The sequence below is a fragment of the Syngnathus floridae genome, chromosome 5 (assembly GCF_059516105.1).
Source record: "Syngnathus floridae isolate MCC-2025c chromosome 5, RoL_Sflo_1.0, whole genome shotgun sequence".
NCBI lineage: Eukaryota > Metazoa > Chordata > Actinopteri > Syngnathiformes > Syngnathidae > Syngnathus > Syngnathus floridae.
In genome coordinates, this window is record NC_142417.1 from 6,746,102 (window position 1) to 6,771,337 (window position 25,236).

At 42.4% G+C, this 25,236-nt stretch overlaps 2 protein-coding genes across 7 annotated transcripts in view; one reads left to right on the plus strand and one right to left on the minus strand.

Moving 5' to 3' along the window:
- Window positions 1-1,394: 1,394 nt before the first annotated feature.
- Window positions 1,395-20,052, plus strand: fancc (FA complementation group C). The gene is made up of 16 exons (XM_088376029.1): window positions 1,395-1,543; window positions 3,727-3,915; window positions 6,721-6,808; window positions 6,921-7,015; window positions 9,117-9,224; window positions 9,293-9,357; window positions 9,475-9,639; window positions 10,403-10,562; window positions 12,851-12,906; window positions 12,993-13,092; window positions 13,774-13,843; window positions 15,302-15,404; window positions 15,894-16,071; window positions 16,503-16,706; window positions 16,923-17,146; window positions 17,944-20,052. The coding sequence occupies exons 2-16, from the start codon at window positions 3,748-3,750 to the stop codon at window positions 17,945-17,947; spliced, it is 1,788 nt and encodes a 595-aa protein (XP_088232155.1). The 5' UTR covers window positions 1,395-1,543; window positions 3,727-3,747; the 3' UTR covers window positions 17,948-20,052.
- Window positions 17,797-25,236, minus strand: part of aopep (aminopeptidase O (putative)) — a 57,827-nt gene continuing 50,387 nt past the window's right edge. For 4 of the 6 annotated variants that reach the window (XM_088376025.1, XM_088376021.1, XM_088376024.1 and 1 more), the window contains 3 exons: window positions 23,687-23,773; window positions 23,473-23,616; window positions 17,797-18,052 (listed from right to left, as the gene is read on the minus strand). In XM_088376025.1, the coding sequence (XP_088232151.1) occupies window positions 23,476-23,616; window positions 23,687-23,773 (228 nt within the window). In that variant the 3' untranslated portion in view covers window positions 17,797-18,052; window positions 23,473-23,475. Of the gene's footprint in view, window positions 18,053-21,045; window positions 22,502-23,466; window positions 23,617-23,686; window positions 23,774-25,236 lie in introns of those variants that run through there. The other 2 variants (XM_088376023.1, XM_088376022.1) reach the window with 2 other exon arrangements.

The window sequence follows — 25,236 nt, forward strand, 5'->3', positions numbered from 1 at the left end:
CTGGAATTAACCATGAGAATCTCTAATTCTTCTTTTAATATATCCCTAAGACTGTAAGGTTGGATAAAACATATTGAAAACAATCAATCGGTCAGTTTATGCGTCTCAAGTCCTGGTGCAAAATCAATCAAATAAAACTGTAAGTCCATTATTTTCATTTTGAATAACTACGAAAGGACACAAAAGAGTCAAATAATCAAGACAATGATGTTACCCAGTGGTCAGGGTCCCCTGGTTTTACTATCCTGGGGTGGGGCAGGTATGCGAAAGTACCCCCATGGGCCCCTCTTTCCTGAGGAAGCTACACAACAACCTGGTGGTTAACTTTTTACAGGTGCGCCGTGGACACTGTCATCTGAAAGTGCATCACAGCATGGTGCGGCCGCCGCACTGAAGGCTCATTAAAATCACTCGCCTCATGATTGGGGCCCACCTAACTACAAATAGGGGGGACATTGAGCAGGCCGACTGTTGTCAAGTATGGGCCCTAAACATCGTCCTGCCCACTACCACCTACCTCTGTAATGAATCGCAAAACAGAACCCAGAACACACTGCCATTAAGTTTTGACATTGAATTTAAATTTTACAAATTTATAGGCATGAATTAGTCAAAATGGCACTAAAAAGTATTCATAGAAAATGCACACATTAAAACTCTTTCACTCCGTCTCTCATTTTTGTTCAGAAAAGAACATATTTGGCCCATTCTTTAGGAGGGTGATAATCATATAGCACAAAAAGCATAAAATAAAGACAATGTGGATGATACAAACTATTATTTCCTCTGTATCTGAAACACAGGAAAAACTTTGTCAGTTTGTGTATCTTTTATGAAGTATGTATTTGTATGCATCGTCGTGGATGTGTGCCAACAGACTCTGCAATGCTGTTTCACATTGGTCACAGCAGCCTTCGACTTTTTTTCTGCTGATCTCTCGTTTCCTCTTGAAGCCAAAAACCTTGAAAACAATGCTCTGAAGGTATAATATTTGCGCTCTGGGTGGATGTGCATCTTCTATTCAATACATTATTATTTGCTGTATACACATACAACTGTATTTGAAGGATACAGTAAAATATCTACAATATTGTTAAGGTATGAGAAAGGAATTCAGAGTTTTGCCTGGCTTCCAGAGGAATACGGAATTCAGAATCCCTAAAATTATTGACCATTTTGTGCATGTATGTATTGTCAATATGTGCATTTATTATCATGATTATTTAAAAATATTGTCTGAATATATTTTTGTATTTAAATTAATCATTGTATTTCAAACTGTGTTTAAATGTGCATTTTTTAGTATAGAATTGGTGCAGCTGCATGGCCCTGGTGCCTCGGGTATCAAGATTACTACATTTCCCACAAAGTATTGCGCGCAGTAAAACTGACGTCAGTGTCCATCAGCCAATCGAATTCCTTCGTACGCGGAAGAGGGAAATACGGATTGTTACCCTCGTCTGGGACGAATTAACTTGATTTCTTTAGTGTAAAATGAAAGCGATACATTCAATACGCCACGATTTTGTCTAGCTATTTAAGGGTAAGTAGCTTTTCGGCGTTTGTTGTACGTATGGCACCGTCACCAGGGTGTCAAAAATGCTTGGAAATAGCTAGTGCCTGTTCGTTGAATTATTCAACGTAGGAGGCTTGTATACATATTAATTTTCACATTTATATTGAGATAACACACGTTTGGTCCAAGGTAAAGGAAAAGGCACTCCCAATAGACCAGTTATTGTATCGCTAAAGTTTCCAAAAGTGTATTATATTTCTTAAATCTACATTTTCCTTATCCGTTCATACGTCTTCAGGGTTTTCCTAATATTTTCACACTCTTTTATAACACCGTTAGTTTTAAATAGAAAGTGAAGTTTTACAGATTTGATTATACTGGAATAATATAAACAGTCTCATAATTGGAACAGCAAACCGACCCCAACCTAAAATCCACAAGCTTAGTCGAACAAATCTTCAAAGATAATATTTGACCAGTCACATCTTATTCCTTCTCCGGAGGCTCTCTGGGCAGTCAGAAACTAAGGCAGCAGTTGAGCGCTTTTTGTGCATGTACATATATTTGTGGACAATTTGTGTGCTTGTTGTCATTGTGTACTGAATGTGCAATATGAACTTCCAGTATAGGATAGAAGTTTTGCATTGTACTCTTGACGAAAGCTTAAGTTCGAAAGCTACTGCAATGAGCAACTTTTTGCTTACTATATCGTCACATGATACTTGTCAGCTATAGTTAGCAGTTGCCTTGGTGATGGCTGTGTAGCATTAGATGTTATGACATCACAAAGGTTGGAAGCCCAATACAAAAGGACTGCTGCGTCTTCCACTGGTGCTTTGACATGCACGATTGTAAACATGCTTTTTGTAGTCCACAATGTTTTCACGGCTGTTGCGATTAGCCTTTGACATCTACGGCCTGGCCTGCCAGAAGATGTTCGGTATGTTCTTCGTGGCAGAGAAGGATCGTCTTGAGAAGGAAGTGAGGGACCTGCAAGCGCAGCTCCAATGTCTGGAGGAGCAGGTCAAGTCACAAGGGCCCGCCGTGGAGGAGCTCTCGGACAAACTGCGACTGGAAATGGACGAGTACAATACCCTGTGGGAGCAGGTGGAGTATTTGACCAGAAAGGTGGAAGTGGAGAAGATGAGGAAAAAAAGCGAGAGTGATCTTCTCCAAAAGGTACGGGACATGGGTTTGAGAGACGAGCACGAGAGGATGAGACAACTCCAAGAATTGGCCACGGAGGGAGACCACGTGGCCGTCAAAGGTCCGACGCATCCTTTCCCAAAAGAAGAGGTCGAGGGCGACGAGCGAAGGTGGAACGAGATCTTTGTGGAACTGATGGAAGCAGAAAGCCAGTTGTCTTATCAGAAGGGTCTGGAGGAGGTGTTGGCCTTGAAAGAGCGCCAACTTCGCAAGGAGGAAGCCCAGAACAACCTCCTCCAGTGGGTCATTGACAAGGAGAAGGTGTTTGCCGCCGATTACGAGAATGAGTTGCAGAGACTTTACAAGAGCAACAAGGAAGGCATTTCTCACAGTTGAGTAAAAGTTTCAAGAGAAGCAACATTCATTTGCAATGAACACTTTTATGTATTCACTATCAAGGAAAGGATGATCTGCACCACAGTAGAGACTAATGGCGAGTGCGTCAGCCACAAATCAAAAGCGGATGGATCGGATGTTCTCAACTTCCATGTTCCATGCCAGAGTATAAAATTCCTCCTTTGAAGAAGGGTATTGGATGGATAGCTGAAGTCACGTTGCTCTCCTTCAATTAACCGATGGTGATGCTGGTGGAGGACTAACTAGTGCGCTTCATTTTGTCTCAGTTGCTTCAGAACACTGACACTATTCACCATCAATTGATAAATCAGTCAATCCTAATGCCACAAAGTTTTACAAAAACATATTTTTTTATACAGCTCTTGTGTTGCATCACATTAAATTGTGTACCCAATGGCCATGTGTTTTATCATTAAAAAAAAAGAAAAAAGGTGATCTGTAATGTTTGTGAGTCAGTGCGTGTTTTTTACTTTTTTATAGTGTGGCCTTATTATTTTACAATGTGCAACCTTAACCAAAACATGATTAAATTTTGATGAAACCAATGTGAATGCTTACAGGCTCTCTTCCTGTTCCTTGACAAAACACAGTCCGTGACTTGCCTGTGTAATTATGATAGTGAACACATCTCTCTTTTTTTTTTGAAGGATCCTCGTTAAAAGTGAACCATGTCTCAATCAGTGGTCCGAGTCCAGCAAACAGAGATGCAGTTGTGGCTGGACAAAGTTGAGGCTTGGGGCCAAGCCGACAGCGTGGACGTTCACAAAGATGCATGCGCTCATCTGTGTTCACTGAGGGATTTCCTCCAGCGACTTCTCATGCACATTGACAACATGGTAAGTATTCAAACATACAGTAGGTGTTCTTTCATACAAGCATGCCTGGTGGCTCGCAGACTTGACACTCTACCCGCTGAGAAAAATTATCAATTGCATCAGCAGCCAAACGGCCGTTAGATTAATGATGCTACACACACACACACACATGCACACACTCTTCAGCTTCTGTCCAAGCCAACCCGTGAACAGTAAGTCCAGCGTTCGAAGGCCAACAGAGGTTGCTCTATGTGCCGCAGAGGTTGCCTGGCTGGCAGCACTGCAATGTTGAATTTGTCAGGTAATAGTCGCGCTGGGACCTACAGTGCTAACCTAATGTATCCCCAAATCAGCTGCAGCAACCTTGGGCAGGAAGGTGCGAGGGCAGGGGGGTTATGCAGAACTGTGAGATTTCAGTGTTGCTACGACCGCAAGTGCTCTATCTCCCTCTGTAATCGCAAACCTGTTGGAATGGTGTGCTTGAATAATTTTCATGCAACGCTAACTCTAAATGGAGCTTTCTTGTTTAGCTAAGAAAAAAAAGACAAGAGCCGTCCAATGACTGTCAAATATAGAGTGGTACCTTGACTGACAAGTTTAATTTTTGAAACGAGCGAGCCTGTAACTCAATTTAACTCTCATATCAACTCAGGCAAAATGTTTTTGATTCGCTAACTAGCATAAAGATTGGTGCAATGGAAAAGGGGTCATGGGGTCTGAGGAGACCAAATATTGTTATGGCGCAAATTGAGATTTAATGGAATGATGTGACGTTGCACAATTTTATTGACACTATCCCACAAGCCAAGTCAATGTAAATAATCGGGCATTAAATGGCCTTTCTGTGTAAATCCAGACAAAGCGTTGATAGCTATGCCTAAAAGAACAGAACTTAACATGAAGGCCTGCATGAACATTAAAAAAAAACAAGATCTTTCCATCTTCCAGTCTGCGAGCATGACTCCGGGCTTACGTCATGCCGAGGTGCGTAAAATGAAGAATTGGTTAAGAAACAAAAGCTGCTATAGTTTAATTGGACTGAAATCCTTTTTACAGGCACTGGAGTCATAAAAGACCATGTGAGGATTGCCTGCTTCTTGGCAGTGCTCCGCATCCCTTGATGACTTAACTGCTTTCTTGTGGCCGATGCCCAAAAAGTGGTGTTGAATAAGAACAGTTGCTCTGGAAAACAAAGTGGATGTTTCTCATTTGCTTGTTGATCTCCTTCAGGTTTCCAATAACTTTTGTCATCTAACTTTCCAAAATCACAAGCAATTAGGATAGCATCTCACTCAACTGAATGAGTCAAGTTAACCATCTTGTCTGTTGCCTTTTTTTTATTTTCTTTTAAGCCATACAGCTACCTAATCATTTGCTACTCTGAAGAATTAATTGCAGTTCACCTCTTTTCAATGCCTCTCCCGCCCTCGTATCAATCCCTTTCTGTTCTTTTACGGCGAAACCCCATGGAGGTCTTTATCAAGGCGTTTCCCCATAAAACTGAAAATTACATACATACTTTCTGCCTTAGGCGTGGCAGTAGTGGGTCTTTGAGGACTTGGATTATATCTTACAGACTGGGAAGGTTTGAGATCCATACGGACAAAATCCTTCTTAGACGGTTTTTATGTGGGTGAAGTCGCCACCATAGCATTGAAGCACATCCGTAAACTGCGTAAAAGCCTTCAGGCACAACAAGCTTTGTTTTGTTGTTTTGATCAACATCGTCACTAAAACTGTCGTTGTGACACAATAAAAAGTTAGTAAAGCCATTAATTATGGTTTCTTTGCATTTCGGTTTTTAGAGAGGCGGATTTCTTTCAACTGAAACCGCTGTGATTTTCATGTCAGACAATCAATGGAGATTACAATGTAACCAAAAAAGAACAAAAAAACTGATGTGCAATTATTTCACTGTTTAGACCAGGCCAAAAGCAGGAAGTTAGCATTTTCCCCCAATGATGCAGATGTCGTCTAACCGATTATCCAAACCTATTGAAGGCCCATCATTTGGTGAAGCCATGTGATCGTATGAGATCTTTTTCTACTTGGAGGCCCAGTTGGAGTTTCTCTCTGCTTGAGCAGCAGCACATTGCCTCAATTACACTTTTGCGCTGTGTGGCCTCCTCCTGCAACAAAGCTATGCTGTTGAACTTAATTAGCTCATAGTTCAAACATATCATACGGGCTCGCTACGGGTTAATTAGATTCCGTAATACTGTACACAGGCTGGGCTATTTGTACGCACATGTGCCGACATTTACTTCAATATGTTACCGCTGGGTTTTGGTATTTTGTTGTTTTTTGTTGCTGGGGGGCACTCACAATAAATGTTGCTAAATCCTCCAATGTAGCGCTCTCAAACCCTCTCGCAGACTTAAAGTGCCTGCCGGGTGAAATAAAGCACATGGTGGCTTGCGAGCTCCATAAACAAACCCATGCGCACCCAGAGAGTATAGAAGCATGGACTCCAGCCAGGCTCTGCTCCGTCTTTCACCGCGGCCGTTATAGCGACAACCGCAACATGAAAATGAAGCGGCTCTAGGAGAGCGGCGAGCCGCTGCCCTGGCAGACCGGTCTCCCCATATTGTCGTAATCCTGCTGAGATGGCGGGAATTTGGGGAGGGTTGACGTCGACCAAAATCCAATGTAAAAAAAAAGTGTTGCTTATAAAAATCGTATAGTGTTGGGTGCCTGTTTGTGTTTCTATTCATAGAACCACTTATGTTAGCTTGTATTATATTTCATTACAGTTAAGGAGTGTTGACTTGTGTTTTACATGTAAAACGAAAATGAAATGAGTGATTTTCTTTTGTCTGTTCCAAGGGTTCCACAACAGAGACTATGAAGAAGATGCCTTTGCTTGGCCAGATTGTAGGTCGCTTGTGCTGGAACCCCGTTGTCACTGCTGACGGTGAGACAGACCCCTTGTGAGCCGCTGTGAAGTGTGTCTTGCAGGCTATTTGTTTTCCCCAACTGTGATGGCGATTGAACAGATGAGTGTAAGATTTTTTTTCTTTTAACAGTTAAAAGCAGTGGGCTGATCTTCCAGTGTCTGTGGGCGCTATACTCTGAGCAGCCGGCCAATGCTTTGGAAAGAAAGGCTAACCAGTGGATACAGGTATGATGGATGTTATCCAGTTGATCTTCTGTGGAACCTTCTAAGGGAAAAAAAAAATAGAATTATTGTGCAGTTTGTTTATTAGTACTTTTCAATTCAGTAACAGTGCAGGCAATTAAATGATATGTTAACTCTGGTAAAATACTGCCCCCTATAGGTGTGAAGTGTGGAAAATAACCTGCTCCCTTTTTATTACAAACATGGTTTAGTGCACTTTTTTGCTTTGTGTTGTCTATTCTCCTTTTTAAATGATTACTTGTGTCGACATATTTTTGCCTTCTCATTTTGTTTCCTCAATGTGGGCCTGTCACCACCACATGTTAGCCTTCTGACGGTGTTTGAAGTCTACTGCGTTCTATCTTTGCAGGAGGACCACACAGTGACGCCTGTAGCATGGCGGGGTCTTTGAGGAGATGATAAATAAAGTGTGAGAGTGTTATATTAGAGGACTGGCGATTGCTCTTCTTTCAAGGGGTTGCTTTAGTGACTCAAGCAGTGTGAACCACAGACGGTCCCTGGAGCCTTTGTGGTTGCTTTCCGGTGTTAAAACATTGCCCTGACTCTTAGCTCACACTGGCTGTAATACTTTGTGTGTTTTGGAAATCATTTGGGCTACATCAACGATTCACTTCTATTTTGCCGTGTCTGCTTTTATTGCATCCTATTTAAATTGGATTTCTTCAAAGCTTCCTTGATGTTTGCCCAAACTGTGCTCCGGCTTTATGCAGAAATGCATACAGTATTTCTGTGGAGCTACGGGTGGAGTAAGTCAAACAGCAAATGACATTTCAGTTCCTTTTAATTGGGATTATTTATTTAATATCCAGGTAAATAGCAGTACAAGGCAAAAATGGTAAAAGCGAAAGTGAGAGAGGTGAATCTGCATTCTTGAACCGACTGTGGTGGATCTCAGATGTTGTCTATATATGCTTCTCTCATTGGTTTGGGCTGTTCAGCTATGTCTTAGCCAGTGCCATCTGCTTTTGTATACATGGCTGCTTGGAAGGGTATAATTGCTGCGGTGTCTCCGAGCCAGCTTGGTCGCTGGCTGTTTTTCTGGGAACATAAGATGACTTTTGACTGAAAACATTTGCCGTCCAACAATGGGTTTGTCTTTCATCGCTGGTGATCACGCCCTTTTGTTCTATTCTGAAGATCCAGCAGTTGGTCGTCATTGTGTCTATCCAACCAGGCTTCCTTCGCCATCCTCAATGTGCCTTCAAACCGAGCTGGATCACTTTTGTGTGGACTCGGGCTCGGAGGGCGCTCAGATGGTAGTGATTGGGGTTTCTTTGGTGAGGCGACGTGGAGGGTATGACCACACAGCTCCGCCAACAGCGCAGCATTCCAACAATTCTGCTTGTCTCGCTTTCCAGTCCCCACCATTCCCTTCTGTCCGCAAAGTCCACTTCTTGTGGTGAGCTTATTACTGCGGTCCATTGAAGTCACCAAACGTTGTAGCAAAATGTGAGGCCCTGTTGTCCAAAGTGCCTTTTCTAAACAAGTCTATCACTTTAATGTGGTCCAACAGAAACGGTTACATCAGGGAAACCAAACCTCTTCAAACCAAACCTAAAATGTTGTTTTGGAATCACTTGTTGCTTTTATTCCAACTTTGGGTATAATTGCCCGGATGAAATCACCATTTACAAAATCTCCCACCACAAAAAGCAGAGTCCAAAAGGCTCTTTAGTCAACATTTCTATTTCATCCGTTTAGCATTTCCTCTCCTTGGCCCTTCATTATCACCATCACCACCGTCAGCCTTTTTCACAGTCAAGAATGATTCGAGTTTATTGGTGTCGTTTTATCAGTGTGTGTGTGTGAGATGAGGCCCCTTCTGAAAAATGCTTGTAAAACACTGAGGTCCTTTGCAACAAAGAATGCTCACATCTAAAGGTCTTCCTCATATGTTGTCAATACATTCTTACCTCCTGGAATGCTTTTTTTATTTTATTTTTTGAACCATTCCCGCTCATGTCTTTGAAAAGATGCCAACTGAGTTGTCCTCAATTAGCTTTGATGGTATCCACCTTAGGCATTGTTGCCGGAAGCATAAATCTGCTGCTTCATATGTATTTTGTTGCTCCGACTCCCACAGAAACTGTTGTGTCAACTTGCCACCGAAGATGACGAATCACTAGCCAATTCTTTGCTCCAACATTTACATGTGTCGCCAACTCAGTACCACCTCCAAGTCCTCCGAAAGGTATCGTGTAATCATAATGGTGGCTGCTATGATACAGAAAACACAATAATTCTTTCCCCACTATTCAGGTGGTGGCAGAGTTGCAGAAAGACATTGGAAAAAGCTGCTGTTCACTGGGAGACAGAAATGCGAGGTGATCCCCGAAAAGTGAATTCTGAATTCTGTAGACTGAAAAGATGTACAAGAGAAGTAAGCTGCAGTGTTGAATTTTTAATCGTGCAAAGACACTTGATAAAATCTTTGTGCGCAGGTGTTCATGTGATAGGATGGTGGCGACATGCGAGGCTTGCGTTCCCCTGGTTACTTGCCCCGAGGTTGCTCCTCTCATTGGAACTTTGCTGCAGCGGTCACTAACATGTGCACAAGCAACTCTCCCGTGTGACTTCCTGGATGCTCTAAGCTCTGCCTATAGCAGGTACTCTAGGATACATTCAGAATATATTATTTATCACAAGACTTTGTCGTTTACGATAATTTTGTGCTCATAATATTTTTGTTTTGTTCTCGTAAAGTTTAGACTTTTCATGACTGTCTTCTAATATTTTCTTTCCTTTTAATCTCGGAAAATTACAACTTCATTGACATATAATTACTGCTTGTTTCTTTGTAGATTTGCAACTAATACTTCTATTATACTCTCATGATATTTGTAGTCACTTTAAATTATTGACTTAAAGATCACTAGTTCCCCTCACTCTTAAAAAATATTATAATGTAATATAATATAATAATGGTAAATATTTATTTTCTTACAGTAACAACTTTAGTCTCTTTGAAATTACTTAACCTTAAAACCTGAACCCCAAATTGTGCTTTTGTTTTTAGACCCTTCATATTTCTCCTACATTGGGTTTTGACAACGTTTTAGGTGATTTAATCAATGATTGGGCTCGGCCTCTTAGCCCTCCCTGAATTGTAATACTTCCACTTCACGTGGTTCAAGCTCCTTTGGCAACAATACGTGGCACATGTTGCTTTTCATCTTCCTCCTATTCTTCTAGGAGCAATCAATGTTAAGTTTGTTGCGTATATCAGGACACAAATCAAAGGCTCTAAATTCTTCATTTCACTCTGATTGCATTGTTTTAAAAAGAAACCAAAGCCGAACCGCAACATCTGGTTAACAGATGGTTTCCCCTTCCGATGTGACATAATAGATACGACTTGATTTTTCACAGTGGTCGCTTGTCACTGGAGGACCAGGCTGTCGTGGCCCTGTGGTATCACAGCCTGCCCAGCCTGGAGGAGACGGTGCTCGGTCTGTTGGAGTCCACCGCCTTCGCTGACGCGCCGCCGTCACCGCAACAGCTCAAGCGGCAAATAATGCAGTCGCTGCTGGTAGGTTTGCTACACTCCCGTTAAATCACTATTAAACAAATGGGACGCTTGCCATTATACATTTCCCTTATTTGTCTCCTTGGGTAGTAATGTAGCATGTAGTCTTATGGCAGAAAGATCAAACAGGCCGTTGTACTCATCGGCCCGCAAATAGCGTCTCAGATCTGAATTCATTATTTTAATATTACCGTTGTTTTTCATAACATGAAACGTTTCCACAGATTAGGTTTTTTTTCTTCAATAATTGACTGTTTCCTTTGCCGTTGTTGGATTTGCCTAGTGTGTGTCTCATGTCATTTGGCCAGCTCCAAACTGCGTCTCACATCATTTGGCGTGCACCACACAGTCTTTATTGTGCGGGTTAAATCGTTCGAGTACCCGCTGCCTGAGCCCCCAAACCCCACCCCACCCCACCACCATCTCATACGCTCGGGTTTGTACAGTGGCAAAGTCATTGATCACATGATGATGATTAAGGTAATGGAGAAAGGAGTGTTGCGAGAGAAATGTACAAGCCTGTCCTACGTAAATAGCGTCACAAATCATGTTTGTACATGGGGAAAAAATCGCTTATAGAGACTGTTTAATATTTAAGTTTTTCATTCTTTTCATCTAGTGCAGTTTACTCATCACTTTTTATTGGTGAAATTATCACATCTTTTACATATTTCAACTTTTTTTTATTTTTACGACTCAGTTGTTTTTAAAAAGTACATTTTCAATGTGGGCTGAGCACTCCTACTTCGTAAGGTTAAACTCTGGTGGGAAACGATAATTTGGCCGCCCTCTCGTCACGCTCAAGTTTTTGTCGGGCATGTCACTGCTGCTTTCCAGCATTGATGGTCCACTTGAGTTGCGTTCAAGTGCCTAACAATGCACACTTTTGCAGTTTCAAGTTCTGTACCCATTAAATAAGAGAGATGACTAACACTGCACCGAGAAATACTGAATATCCGCCTCTTGATTGCACTCGATGACCATCTAACGTTCACACGAGTTACTAATCAAGTCTGACGAAAAGAGGTTTTTGTTTATGTCAGTCCGAGATTTGTTTATGCTTTCATCCCTTGCTGGTTTACCTCTTGTTTTTATCACCTTGGTACACACACACGCACATGCGCGCACACACACGCACGTCTTTAGTGAATGTTCTTTAAGATATTACATCTGGTGTAGTGTGTCTGTCGTTAAGAGAGTAGGAGGCAAAGTTTAGGTTTCACTTAGCCTTAAGGTTGTTTGGATGTCAGATGTGCACACACATGTGCAAAGGCAAAAAAAAAAAAGGAAAAGTCGACTGGCTTGTGTCTCTCTTCTCTTTCTTTTCAATCACCGCCGCCAAATGGGGAAACCTGACATTAAGGCAGACATTCCTCGTTGGACTTATGCCGCCACCTCTACGTGATCTATTCTGATTCGAGCCCCAATGACAATAAACCTTCGCTTCCTCGTTTCCGAACGCCAAAGTAAAAAGAAAAAAAAAACAGGATGTTTGTTGCGTGCCGTAATTGCAGCGGTAAGGTTATGGAGGCCAACGCGAAAAGGCCCGTCCATCTGTTTTGAATAGCAGGAGCTGTGGCACAACCTGCAAATGCCCACATTAGGGTGCATTTGCATGCATTTATGTGGACAGTGACATGTCGCTGCAACCCACCCAGCCACTCGCTTACACGCAAGCTGCTCTGCTTGCAAGGCTCACCTTTCTCAAGAAACATGGCAAGAACATGATGAAAGGTGGTGATGTTGTAATAACATCAGGAATCCACTAGATGCTGCTGTTTACCCAAATCTCCGAACTTCACATGATCGACGCCCGCTTACATTTACAAGGGAAAGAATAGAAAATCTTAAAATTACTTTCGTTCTACTTCTTCTTGTAAATGTAAAGTGTATTTTTGCATCGAGATAAATGTATGTTTTCTGCTGTCAAAAGCTCACATGAACAACTTAAATGACACCCAAACAAGAGTTCAAGATGTGCTTCAGTCCTGTGTCTGTATGAGAGAGTACGTTATTATGGTATTAGTGCTGGTTATTAATTAAGATGTGGAAAATCCGAATCAACTGTCGAGACATAGAAGAGGGAGGAGGTGCGCTGTGCAGCTGTTAAGCGTTTGTGCTGGGGCGTTTTTAGAATGTGTTAAATGTAAAACACATGATGCGCTTACAATATAGTGGTGGGGATGTGTGGAGAGACGGGAAAAAAAAGAAAACTCGAGTTAGGGCCAAAAAGTTGATCTGGAGGGACATCTAGTGGTGTGTATTCACAACCAGCTTGCCTGTTTTTCCAGCCCAAGGCCTGTGCTCAACACTGCGCCATCTTCTTGGTGGTGAGTGACATCTTTCGGTGAGTCAGTCTCACTTGTGTCCACTTTCCCTATTGATATTCATCTTGTTATTTTGGACTGACTTGTGAGCATGTGTTTTTGACAGGTCCATCCTAAAGAAACAAGAGGATCACCCGTGCATTCGGGATCTCATCCAAAGCTTTACCAGCTGCTTCTATAGGGAACTGACAGTGTCGCATACACAGGTACTCATTCCATGTGTTTCTTGAAAATATTTTTCATTAACAGAGCGTTTGTTGAGTGTCATATCTCTAGCTACTAAAATAAATTTGTGTTTTATATTTTCATTGGATATTATGTCATATATGTACACTAATATTTAGCCTTTTTATATTATGATTTCATTGATCAAAGTATATTTATTACACTGCTCAATAAAACACAAGGTCATGTTATGGTTTATTTTCTTTATTTGTAATGTTACATTTAATTCCCTCTGTGTATTATGACCTACTCTGTTAAAATAAAGGTCTCCCTTGTAGTTTTACAACCATGTTAATGTATTACTGTTGTAATATTACGACCATGTACTTTAACATTTGCTCAGTGTAGTATTGTAACTATTTGTTATATTTCCTCATTAATTTTATGACTTGAATGTAACTTGCATTACAATGGCAATTTTTGAGTTGAAGATTTTTTTCCATTGCAAACACTAGATGGCAGTGGCAACTTACTCAATGCATCACGCTGATGTCTGCTGTCACACTGCTCAAATGCCAACCAATTACACGCTACATTACAACACACTCTCAACCAGTTTGTCACCGCTCCGCAACCTCATCGTCACAGCGACATTTGTCACATTTGTCATTGGCAGGTTGCCACTCATTCATTCTCACTTTTTTTACCCTGTGTCCCTTCAGACATCTTTGAAGGCCTTCTTCCCTCAGTCTCCCCCAAATCTGCTGCTTCCGCTCTTGACCCAGCCGTCAGGTCAGTGTGCGTGCGCGCGTGTACGTATAATCACTCAATGCACAATACCTTGTATTGTCCGAACAAGTCGCGGCTTCCTGCTATGTATTGAATGAGCACTTGTTTGGCCAATCGATATTAGTTAATGACAGTGGTGATTGCACTCACATGAGGTTCATTCAGTGTCAGCCATCACCTATTAAAAGTATTAAGCAACGGGTGCAAGCTTCTTCCTTGTAAGCCACCGCCTGTGCACTCATCGGTCAAAAGATTAGGTGCACTTTGCGCAATCAATATAAAAGCTTAGTTCTACTTTTACGTCAATATTGCTTGTTTGACACTGCCAGGCACAAATACAAAATGAGAACAGTGGCAAGGAGCTGCTGTTAGCCACAGCTAAAGCACAAATGTTCACACGGGGTATTTTTTATGTTTGCATCTTTTTTTCTGATTTATTCATTACTTTTTTCCCCACATTACAACGTAAGATAAAAAGTATCATTTAAATACCCCCCAAAAAATCAGTAAGGTAACCAAATGCTAAAAACAAAGTAAGTAGTACATGTAAAAATACTAACAAAAATGCTGTTACATCTCAAACTAAATTAAGATTCTTAAAAAAAAAAAAAATCCCTCTTGGTAACACAATTGTGACTGCAGAACCAGTTATGAGCAGATGCATGTCATTTATGTACTATGTTCAGCATTGCATTGAAGAACTGCACAGTCTGTACTTCATGCTTCATGCCATCAGAAATGTGTAGCAAATAAAGGTCACCACATTTGATATGTTTTTCGTTTTGTCAGTATGGGCATGTCTAGTCGTGCTTATCAATGTATGCCCACACCTGGCCTGCATGCGTAGAGGAACGATTGACATGAATGGTGCCATTAAGGGAACACTGGAGTGCAGCCAGAACTCCGAGTTAATGATTCCTACTTATTTTTGTGTGCGCGCGAGAAAGGGCAATTTTTCACATCCGCCTGAATGGAAATGAGAAGTGTGACAAGTTGAACATTTCACTTTTTCCCCTCACTGACAAGTTGCCTTTGCATTGTTAAAACACGGCTCAAGGGTTAAGCCAGGATAACTAAATCCTGCTTACTTAACACACACTTAATAAGGCACACTTGCACAATAGCACAAATACTCAATCATAGGAAATAAATATGAAATTAGATGTCTTTGTAAGGCAAAGCTTGCCGTATTGGATGGAGATCATTAAAGTGTTCTTAAAAAGTGTGAATTTTCCTAAACTGCAAAGTCATCTCTTGTTTGTCGAGAGCGGAGTTTTTAAATTGGGGATGTTTCTCCTCGAGTACAGCTCGCTAGGTTGCAAGATTTGCAGATGGTAATTGAGTGTAAAAAGTGCAGATTTGAGTGCTCTTTTTCTCTGTGTGAATGTGTGTGTGTGCATGTGTGTGTGTGTGTTTGCCTGCGTGTGTTTGTGTGCACGCACACCAATGTGTCATTTGCAGAGGCGTCTGGGGAGGCTCGCACACGTCACCTGAACTGGCTCAGCAACTCATTACGAAGACTGACAGAGGAAGCGGAGGCAGACGGCGGCGGCGGCATCGGCGGGTTGGATGCTCCATCCATCCATCCATCCATCCATCCATCCATCCATCCATCCATCCATCCATCCATCCATCCATCCATCCATCCATCCATCCATCCATCCATCCATCCATCCATCCATCCATCCATCCATCCATCCATCCATCCATCCATCCATCCATCCATCCATCCATCCATCCATCCATCCATCCATCCATCCATCCATCCATCCATCCATCCATCCATCCATCCATCCATCCATCCATCCATCCATCCATCCATCCATCCATCCATCCATCCATCCATCCATCCATCCATCCATCCATCCATCCATCCATCCATCCATCCATCCATCCATCCATCCATCCATCCATCCATCCATCCATCCATCCATCCATCCAAATCTGAAAAAGAAATTGTTTTATATGATATTAAGGGAAAAACAATCAGGCAGTTAGATTATTTGTCCAAGTGTTCAGTCCAATATCATAATGTAATGTCATGTCTCGCTAGTGGTGGTGTTGGCGTAGTGTTTGAGGCCTGGTTCCTGCTGGTCCAGTGTTCTCATTGGGTCCACGAGGCCTTCCAGTTGCTGGCCACCGCCGAGCCCCAAGACTGCCACCCCTCGCTGTGGCTCCTGACCTTCTACCACCACCCCACCAACAGGGGGCACCAAAGGAATCAACAACTGGTAATGCTGTCTCCAAAAACAGTGTCGCTCACAACACAAAGCAAAAAAATATGTGGCTCCTTCATAGCTCATTTAAATGCTAAAACGTCCTAAGAAATACCCTTCCAGCGGCAATGTCTTGCATGGAAAATTGAGTGGCGCAAAATGTCAACCCCTGAGATCTCTTAAGTGTTAAATTGCTAAGAGCAAAGTCGTGGCTGAATGGGATTGGGGGTGTGCCATGTGTGAAGAGCAAACACAGAAGGAACAGAAGGAAGAAACACATTAAAAAGTAAATAATGGATGACCGCTATCGGAGGGAGGAGGAGGATGAAGAAATATTGATTGCTCCCTTTGGGTCGCCTTCTCGCATAACGGAGGAGACACGCCGTCCGTGGCCGTCTTTGCACAATTGCGCATGTATTGATTGACTTTCTGCTTTGGATCTGCAGGTACGTGTGCAACAAATCTGGGAGCAGATGCGCATCCTTTTCTCAGATGATCATCTTGACCCTGGGGAGCAACTCCGCGATGCGCTGGCCGTCATTTCCGCGAGCACTGGACGGCCATCGCCGTTACTGACCCTCGGCCTGGCGCTCAACTGCGCCGTTTTCTCCCGCCAGTCGCACGGCGTCTCTGCTCGCATCGTGTGCACGGTGAGGTGGCCGCCATGCAGATAGGTTATGTTCCGTATCATTAAACCTACTTTTACCCCCAAACCCTTTTTACAGTGTATGTGGAAATAGTGCACAGCAAGTTTGTGGACGCTAATCTAACGTTACAGTGAGACAAGTACGCCATTTGTGCGCCTCCGTGTGCACGCCGTCGAATACATTTGCATATAATTAGGCCTGTGTATGCACATGGGCCAGGTGGCGGCTGCGTCCGGTCCGCTCAGTGAAGCATTACGAGTCCTGAGCCTGCTGGAGCATCGGCTCGGCATGGGAAGCGGCGACGGTCCCTCATCCAGTGACCCCTGCGTGACCTCTGTCAGGATCCGTCAGCTTCAGAATGCGCTCGCCATCCCTACACCACCACCACCACAGCAACTGGATGTCACTCATGGGGGATACGCCCACCTCTCACATTCACCCAGGTGAGACGCACACACGGTAACACACACTGTTGAGTTGGGTGTCAGTTCAGGGTCTGCTTCGTGAGCAATGTTAGCATCGTTAATGAAGGCCACGCTCTGGGCAGTACGTGACTCTGTATGAAAGGACAGCGACGCAGTCAGCCTACAATGAATAAATGTCAGACTTACTTGAGCTTAATCTTGGACAATATCAAAGCAATCGCCCAAATTATATCTGTGCAAAATAATGTAGTAAGTGCTCAAAACTAAATGACTTTTTCCTTGTAATACTGCAACTTTTTTTATAGTACAATTATCTAAATTGTGAAATTACTATTTTTTTTTTTTAATCAATTTTTAATCGTATCATTACAACTTAATTTCTTGTAACTTCACAACTTTTTTGAATTTGTAATGCACAAATACACAATTCTCTAGTTCTGCTTTATACAAAGTTTAACTGTGGAACTCTCATTTGAAGAAACTAAGATCTATTATTATTATTCTATCTATCATGACCCCATGTGCGCTTCCCACGTTCTTATTCACATTGTGCTGTATCCCTTACATGAAGTCATGTGTTATGTGTGAAAACACCTCAATGAATTTCCAGTCTAAACTCTGCACAGCCTGATTGGAGCTTCAGACTAAACACAGCACAAACACATGGATCAAGTTCTTTTTTCCATTTTTATTTCAGCAGTACAAAAAAGTGACATTTTTGTGCATGACCACAAAGGTTACAATGAAGCAGTGTCTGTCTTTCAACCTTTTTTCTTTCTAATGTTTTTTTTGGGGGGGGTTGTTTCCTCCACAAGTTAGCAGCCTTGGCCAGACTGTCGGATCCCCACAAACATTCCGAGTGGTCGACACAGGTGCCCCACCCTCTCACGACCTCCTGTCATCTTCTCATTTGTTGTCAGCAGCCTTGGAGAAGAGAGAGAAAGAGGGGTGCCCATTATGGAACCGGCGTGACAAGGCACATGTTGGAGTGTATACAGAACTTTTACATTCCCTCTAATAGAATCTACAATCATTTGGGAGATTGATACACACCATTTTGCTCGACTCATGTGACTGTTGTTGGTCAGTGAACTGGACGCCTGTTCCTGCTGAACTGAGCCAGTGGTTGTGTACGACTGATTATCAGCTCAGTAGGCACAGGCGGCCAAGCCCATTTCTTGCTGCCTATCCATCATATGCTGCATTTTATGATATGATTCATGTCTGGGGGTCTTTCGTGCTGTGAGTGTAGTTAGTGAAAGGTGAAGCCAACTCTGTTTTGAGACCTCAACGCTCACTCACCTTGTATGGTTTTAAAAAAGTCATAAACCATTCAAACATCAACCTTAAATCCATCGAGTGCTTTGCCACTATCAACAGTTTGATTGCGCAAATGAAGAGATGCCTTTCTGGTCTTGTGCCATTAGGGCATCATAAATCACAGAGGCTTCTCCAGTATATATGTGGGCACTGATGGCTGTCATATGGCCATTGCTCTCTTTAACGGCCCTTTGATGGCCATTAGTCTTTTAATAGGCCCTAAATATAGGTGGACTGATGACACGCTCCGCACGGACGGACCTCATTTTTAATTCACACATCCGTGCTCGTTTAGACGGATGGCACCCTCTGCCACACGCGTCACTTGAATGTCCTATATATGGACGCCTCGTGCTCCTTCATCAATGCGTCAATCAGTCAGGAGTTGGTGGGAAGCCCCTTTTCTGCTATTCCTTTTCTTTTGTGGACAATGTTCTCCTCAGGTGCAGAACTTAGCCACTGTGAACAAAGAGGAAATCAATCACTGTTCACCAATCAGCTAAGCTCTGTGCCTGGCTGGAGACAACACACACGACCTGTTTAAGACTCACGCACGCACAAACACACACGAAGAGCCTATAGTTCTAATCACAGCCAACTCCTCACTCTCTCCTGGATAATCATGTCTTCAGTTGGAACTGTGTGTGTGTGTGGGGGGGCGTTGCCATGGTAGCCGGTCAGGTCAGGCCTGTGTGGTAATCCCTGGCAATGTGATTTTTATCATAAGTCACAAATCAGCATGCCAGGAACCCCCACAGCCCAGACAGTAGGCATCACGACACAATCTTGCGCCTTACCCTTTCCCTCAAAAATTCAAACTTTCCTCAGTGGATGTGAAGTGTACAGGAAAGAAAGTAAATGACTAGACCTTTCCTTTCATTGGCCACGCTCAGCTAACCTGGCGATATGCCCCTCATTAGTGGATCAAGAGGGATTCCAAAGGCATGCGGCGCTTGGAGGGAACGCTGGGATGGGGAGACCACCCGTCTTTCCTTTTAAAGGCTTTGAAGAAAAAAAAGCCCCAATTGACGGATGGATGTGTTTTCAAAACTTGCTCTGATCTCAACAAGAAATACAGTTAAACCTCGGTTTTCGACCACAATCCATTCCAGAAGGCGGTTCGAGAAGTGAATCGGTCGAATTCCGAATCTATTCTTCCCATTACAAATAAGGGAAAAATTTTTAATCCGTTCCAAGGCAAAAAAAAAAAACCCCTAGCTAACGGCTAACTTTATTGCATGAAGGGATGCGCTGTTATGCAACAACGGGGAGATTATGCTTCTCTTTGGGTAATCTTGATTTTATAACACTTAAAATAACGTGTATGCATATATACGCCTAAATATTGTTATCCAATATATCTACTGCAATTTCACATTAGATTGCTGGTTTGAAATTTACTTTTATTACTATTATTATTATTATTTTAGTTAACCATTAAAACCTGTTAAAACTTGTCTGGTGTTTTATTCCTTGTTTTTATTTTTTGGGCAGGAAAACAAAAATCTGACATTTGGTGAACTGCTTTATATGACAATATGTATGTTTTACGTTGTGTAATATGTATTGGTGTCCCCAAAATAAAGAGCAAGTAGTCAAATACACATTCTTGACGTACAAAAGAATGCATAAAGTTATTAGGTAGACTTGAAAATGGTGGTGTACCTAATGGAGTGTCTGTGTGACGTCACAGATCAACCAGCCAATCAGGAGGTGGGGGTGAGGGTGGGTGTGGCACTTTTCACTTTCAGTTAAGCTTTGGCCAGGATTTTTCCCTAATGAACTGGCCTGTTATTAGGTACACTTGAAAATGGCAGTGTACCTAATGGAGTGTCCGTGTGATTCCCTCGTTAAGCGCACCTGCGTGAAAAGTTTCTGGTCATTTCACGTTTTGCAAGAGCTAAAACTTTTCACGCAGGTGCGCTTAACGAGGGAATCACACGGACACTCCATTAGGTACACCGCCACTTGAAAATGGCAGTGTACCTAATGGAGTGTCCGTGTGATTCCCTCGTTAAGCGCACCTGCGTGAAAAGTTTTTGGTCATTTCACGTTCTGCAAGAGCTAAAACTTTTCACGCAGGTGCGCTTAACGAGGGAATCACACGGACACTCCATTAGGTACACCGCCACTTGAAAATGGCAGTGTACCTAATGGAGTGTCCGTGTGATTCCCTCGTTAAGCGCACCTGCGTGAAAAGTTTTTGGTCATTTCACGTTCTGCAAGAGCTAAAACTTTTCACGCAGGTGCGCTTAACGAGGGAATCACACGGACACTCCATTAGGTACACCGCCACTTGAAAATGGCAGTGTACCTAATGGAGTGTCCGTGTGATTCCCTCGTTAAGCGCACCTGCGTGAAAAGTTTTTGGTCATTTCACGTTCTGCAAGAGCTAAAACTTTTCACGCAGGTGCGCTTAACGAGGGAATCACATGGACACTCCATTAGGTACACCGCCATTTTCAAGTGGTGGTGTACCTAATGGAGTGTCCGTGTGATTCCCTCGTTAAGCGCACCTGCGTGAAAAGTTTTTGGTCATTTCACGTTCTGCAAGAGCTAAAACTTTTCACGCAGGTGCGCTTAACGAGGGAATCACACGGACACTCCATTAGGTACACCGCCATTTTCAAGTGTACCTAATAAAAGGCCACTTTATTTATTTGCGTATACGCTCACACCTGGGATTGAACCAGGTTCATACTGAGCGAGAGCCCGTGTCACTAACCAGTCGGCTATTTCGACCTGGAAAACCATTACCGTCTGCACTCCTTTCTACTAGTGATGTGCATTCCAGTTCTTAGGTGAACTGAATTTTTAGAATCGGTTCACTCAAAAAATTTGTTCAAAAGAATCGTTCACCGAATCGTTCGCTACACTATTTATTCTTTTTTTTCTTTTTTTTTTTTACCTCGTGTAATTGGCGAATATAAAAACAAGGAATAAAACACCAGAAAAGTTTTAACAAATGTTTATTTAAAACTAATAATAATATTAAAAGTAAATTTCAAACCAGCAATCCGATGTGAAATTGCAGTAGATATATTGGATAACAATATTTAGGTGTATACATGCCAAATACATGGTCATTTATTATCCCAAGAAATAACTGTGTGGCAGCTGTGGCTCAGGCCGTAGAGCAGGTGGTCTTGAGGGTTGGTGGATCAAAACCCACTCCGAGTCAAGTGTTATGCCCCGAAAAAAGCCTTACTATATGTTTTTTTTTTAATTAAAAAAAAAGCCTTACCATATATGGTCTTTTTTTTATTTAAAAAAAATAGCCTTATTATGCGTATTTATTTAATTTATTTATCTATTTATTTATTTACTTACAAAAAAGGCTTACTGTACATGGTTACGTTTTTTTATTTAAAAACAAAAACCTTACTATACATGGTCATTTATTTTCTACAAAACAAAGCTTATATACACGGTTATTTTGTTTATTAAATTAAGCCTCATTATAAATGGTCTTTTTTTTTACAAAAAAGGATTACTCTCCATGTTTGTTTTAAATTAAAAAAGCCTTACTATACATGGTCATTTATTATTATTATTATTATGATTTATTATTTTTTCTTTATTATATGAGACCCCGAGGACTGCAGTTCGACACCCCTGCTCTACAAGGTCTCTTTTTTTTTTTGATTTAAAAAAAAAGTTTAAAATTCTTACTATACATGATCATTTTTCCTTGAAAGGGACAAAGGTGGAGACAAGATGTACAATTGTCACACTTCTGTTAGCGAGATTTATCAGGACACAGCCAGCAAAAAGCCTTTCATATCCTGGCAGCTGGCTGTCTAGTCGTGTGTGCGTGCGAGAGAGATAAGATAAAAGCAGTCTTCTGGTAGTGACCTACGTAAAATCAGATTTTTAATGTTGGAAATCAGTCACTCAGGTTAATGTGGACCCGAGTTGAAAGCAGCACATCGAGGTCATCTCCACAGAAGACTGAATCTTGAATGAAAATGTTTTTCTTCTTGCAAGCATGTTGACTAGTCTTATATACGCTCAACAGACAGAAACATTGGGACACCTTACCACTGCATCAACCTACAGGCAGTAGAATTGGAAGAAAAAGCTAAAATTAAGTTGTAAAGGTCTTTATGCTGGACATTTTACGCGAGTAAAAAAAATTGGACGCTGTTCATAGAAATTAATGAGAATTAACTGAGAATGGACACCGTTATAAAAGCTTGTGTCTGGTCTGGTTTGACTCATCAAACACTCCGGACGGTGAAAATTGCAGCCATACACAAACAACAGAGGACGTTTAAGGGTTAAGGCTTAAAAATGACACTGGCTGATCCACTCCCCCCGGCTTTCACTTTCCGCATTCCCAAATACCTTCTCTGACAAATGCGTCCTGATGGTGCTACTGTGAGTGCCTGGAAAAGGCCCCTTCCTGAGACTGAAACTATGCATGCGCACACACACAAAGCAGGATCAGCGAGGAATGTGTCACTGTAGGTAAGAAGCGAATCCCAAGTGGAGTGGAAATCTACTTGGGAACATTAAACCTTAGTTTGAAACCCTGACCCTAGTTTTAAGGACCTCAAAACAGCGCCTGTCTGCATGTATTCAAGACAACACATACCTCCACCAAGGCAAGTGTATAACCTGTGAAATCAATGAGTAAACACATTTTAGAATTCCTGCAGCGTACCTCAGATTGCCTCTATTTTCAATGGTGCAAAAGTATTTGGACAGTTGTCACTATCGTCAAGGCAATCATTGACCAAATACTTTTGAAAAGGATATTGCACCAAAAAGTGGACAGCAAGTTTTACAAAAAAAACACACCTGTTTAAACAGGTTAATAACCTTGGGGGAGGTAATCCTGAAGATAAAACAATGTACTGGGGATACCATAAGCATAAATGACATCAGCAATGAAATCAATGGAAAGATTTCATGATAAATTAGTCTGCTCATTGAAATGCTGCTGCCATGGTAACAGGAGTTCAGAAAATGTCATGTTGAAATTACGAGCGAACGACAAGTAACAACAGACTTGCCTTTACCTGTCAGAGCACCATCTCCTCCACCAGCCTGCGTGCCGATCGGTCCATTTCCTCTCGGGCCAATGAAAGGCAGCGACGAGCCAGCGCCTGCTGCTTGGCGTCCTCCTGAACCATCAGCTCGCCGTACAGATACACGCCCATAGCCTACAGTGATGCAAATGCGCCGTTTGATTGTATGAACTAGTTGATAACCATGTGTGTCATGCGTCTTTACTTGATCATGAAGTAGGAAGTGCTCCACGTGGCCGTAAGCGCTGGCATATCTGTGCTTGACCACCAGCTCGCACCAGCGATGGCGCACCTGTCACAATACAGGTTCATCTTAAATTTGTCAGAAAATGCTACTAAAAACAGTACTAACCTTTGTAATGAGGTTCATAAAATATAAATCAGGTTTAAGATGTAATTGCTCAAGCCTCATCACCCCCTCGCTCTTTTAAGTTCTGGTCTCCTTGAGTCGGCAAAACACCCGAGCGCTGAGCTCCACGCCTGGCAGGCAGCCACCAAAACACTTTAAATGGAGCTGACGGCTCATCTGTGCTGGCTGAAGGCGTGAGAGTGTATTTTGGCTCCAGTCCTGACCCGCTGCAGTCCAGACGTGACGTGACGTTCTACGAGGGAGGCTACGCGCGTGACCTTGTCAAGGTCGGACGTCAACCTGATTTTTCAAGATGCTCATCAAGAAAGGAGGGAGGCTTGATTGAATAAACGTGATGCTTGACCACTCATAAACAACAGGATGAACTTTGGAGGACAAACACTCTCTGTCTTCTTTTCCAAGGTGCACTAACGGCTTGCCTCCATTAGGACTCTAAAAACTAACATCGAACGCATCATAAAAAAACACATAAATGATGAGTGTTTTTAGGGCCAGGGTGGGGCTGGAACAGATTTCAAGTCAGTTACGAGTTTGCTCAAGTCAAACTCATAAGGTAAAACCATAGCATCAAAGGTCACCGCACCAAAAATTGTACACTAGCCACAAACCTTTGCGATGTTAAATTATGAATTGTTGTTTCCAAGGATAAAGTAGGTGCTCCATTGCCAAGGTAACATGAGAAATAAGCAGGTGGAAAGGCGTGGGCGGCAAAGGCCCACGTCAATTCCCGCGACTGGCGGTTTGGAGGACTACTGTGCCACGCTCAGCCCGTGGTGGCGCTCACTGACTCACGCACCCCTGCGCAGCTGTTGCCATGGCCGGGTTACATTCCTGGGGAGAGCCCTGGGGCGCAGCAGCTGCGTGGACTTCACGCTCTTATTTTTTTCTCTTAGGGCCCCTCTCGCGCTTACGGAGACATTCCTCTATTTATTAGTACAGCCCACTACACATCTCCGTGGTGTCAAAGTCGTTGTGTAAAGTGCGTGATAATGTGTGGAAACATTCACGGTTCAACTTCCAATATGTGACAGTAATTTCACTGTTATCGATTAGAGTGCTGATGATCAGACTTGAGTGAATTCAAAATAGTTTTTAAACATGCTGAATTAATATATGAGTCTAACGCACATTTGCTTTGGCGATGCACCAAAACGTGTTCATTGTGCGCCATTTGGAAGCTGCTTAGATTTGAAAAACTGATGCGTTCAATGCGTTGGACTGACATGACCTTTGACACATAGGAAAAAAAATAGGGCATGTCTAACAAATATCTACATTAAATGCACATTTCAGTGTGCTCACACACACACACACGTAAGTCAGAGGCTGGACATCACATGGGAAAAGGAAGTGGGCCAAAGTCACGCAGCAGGCCTCATACATGC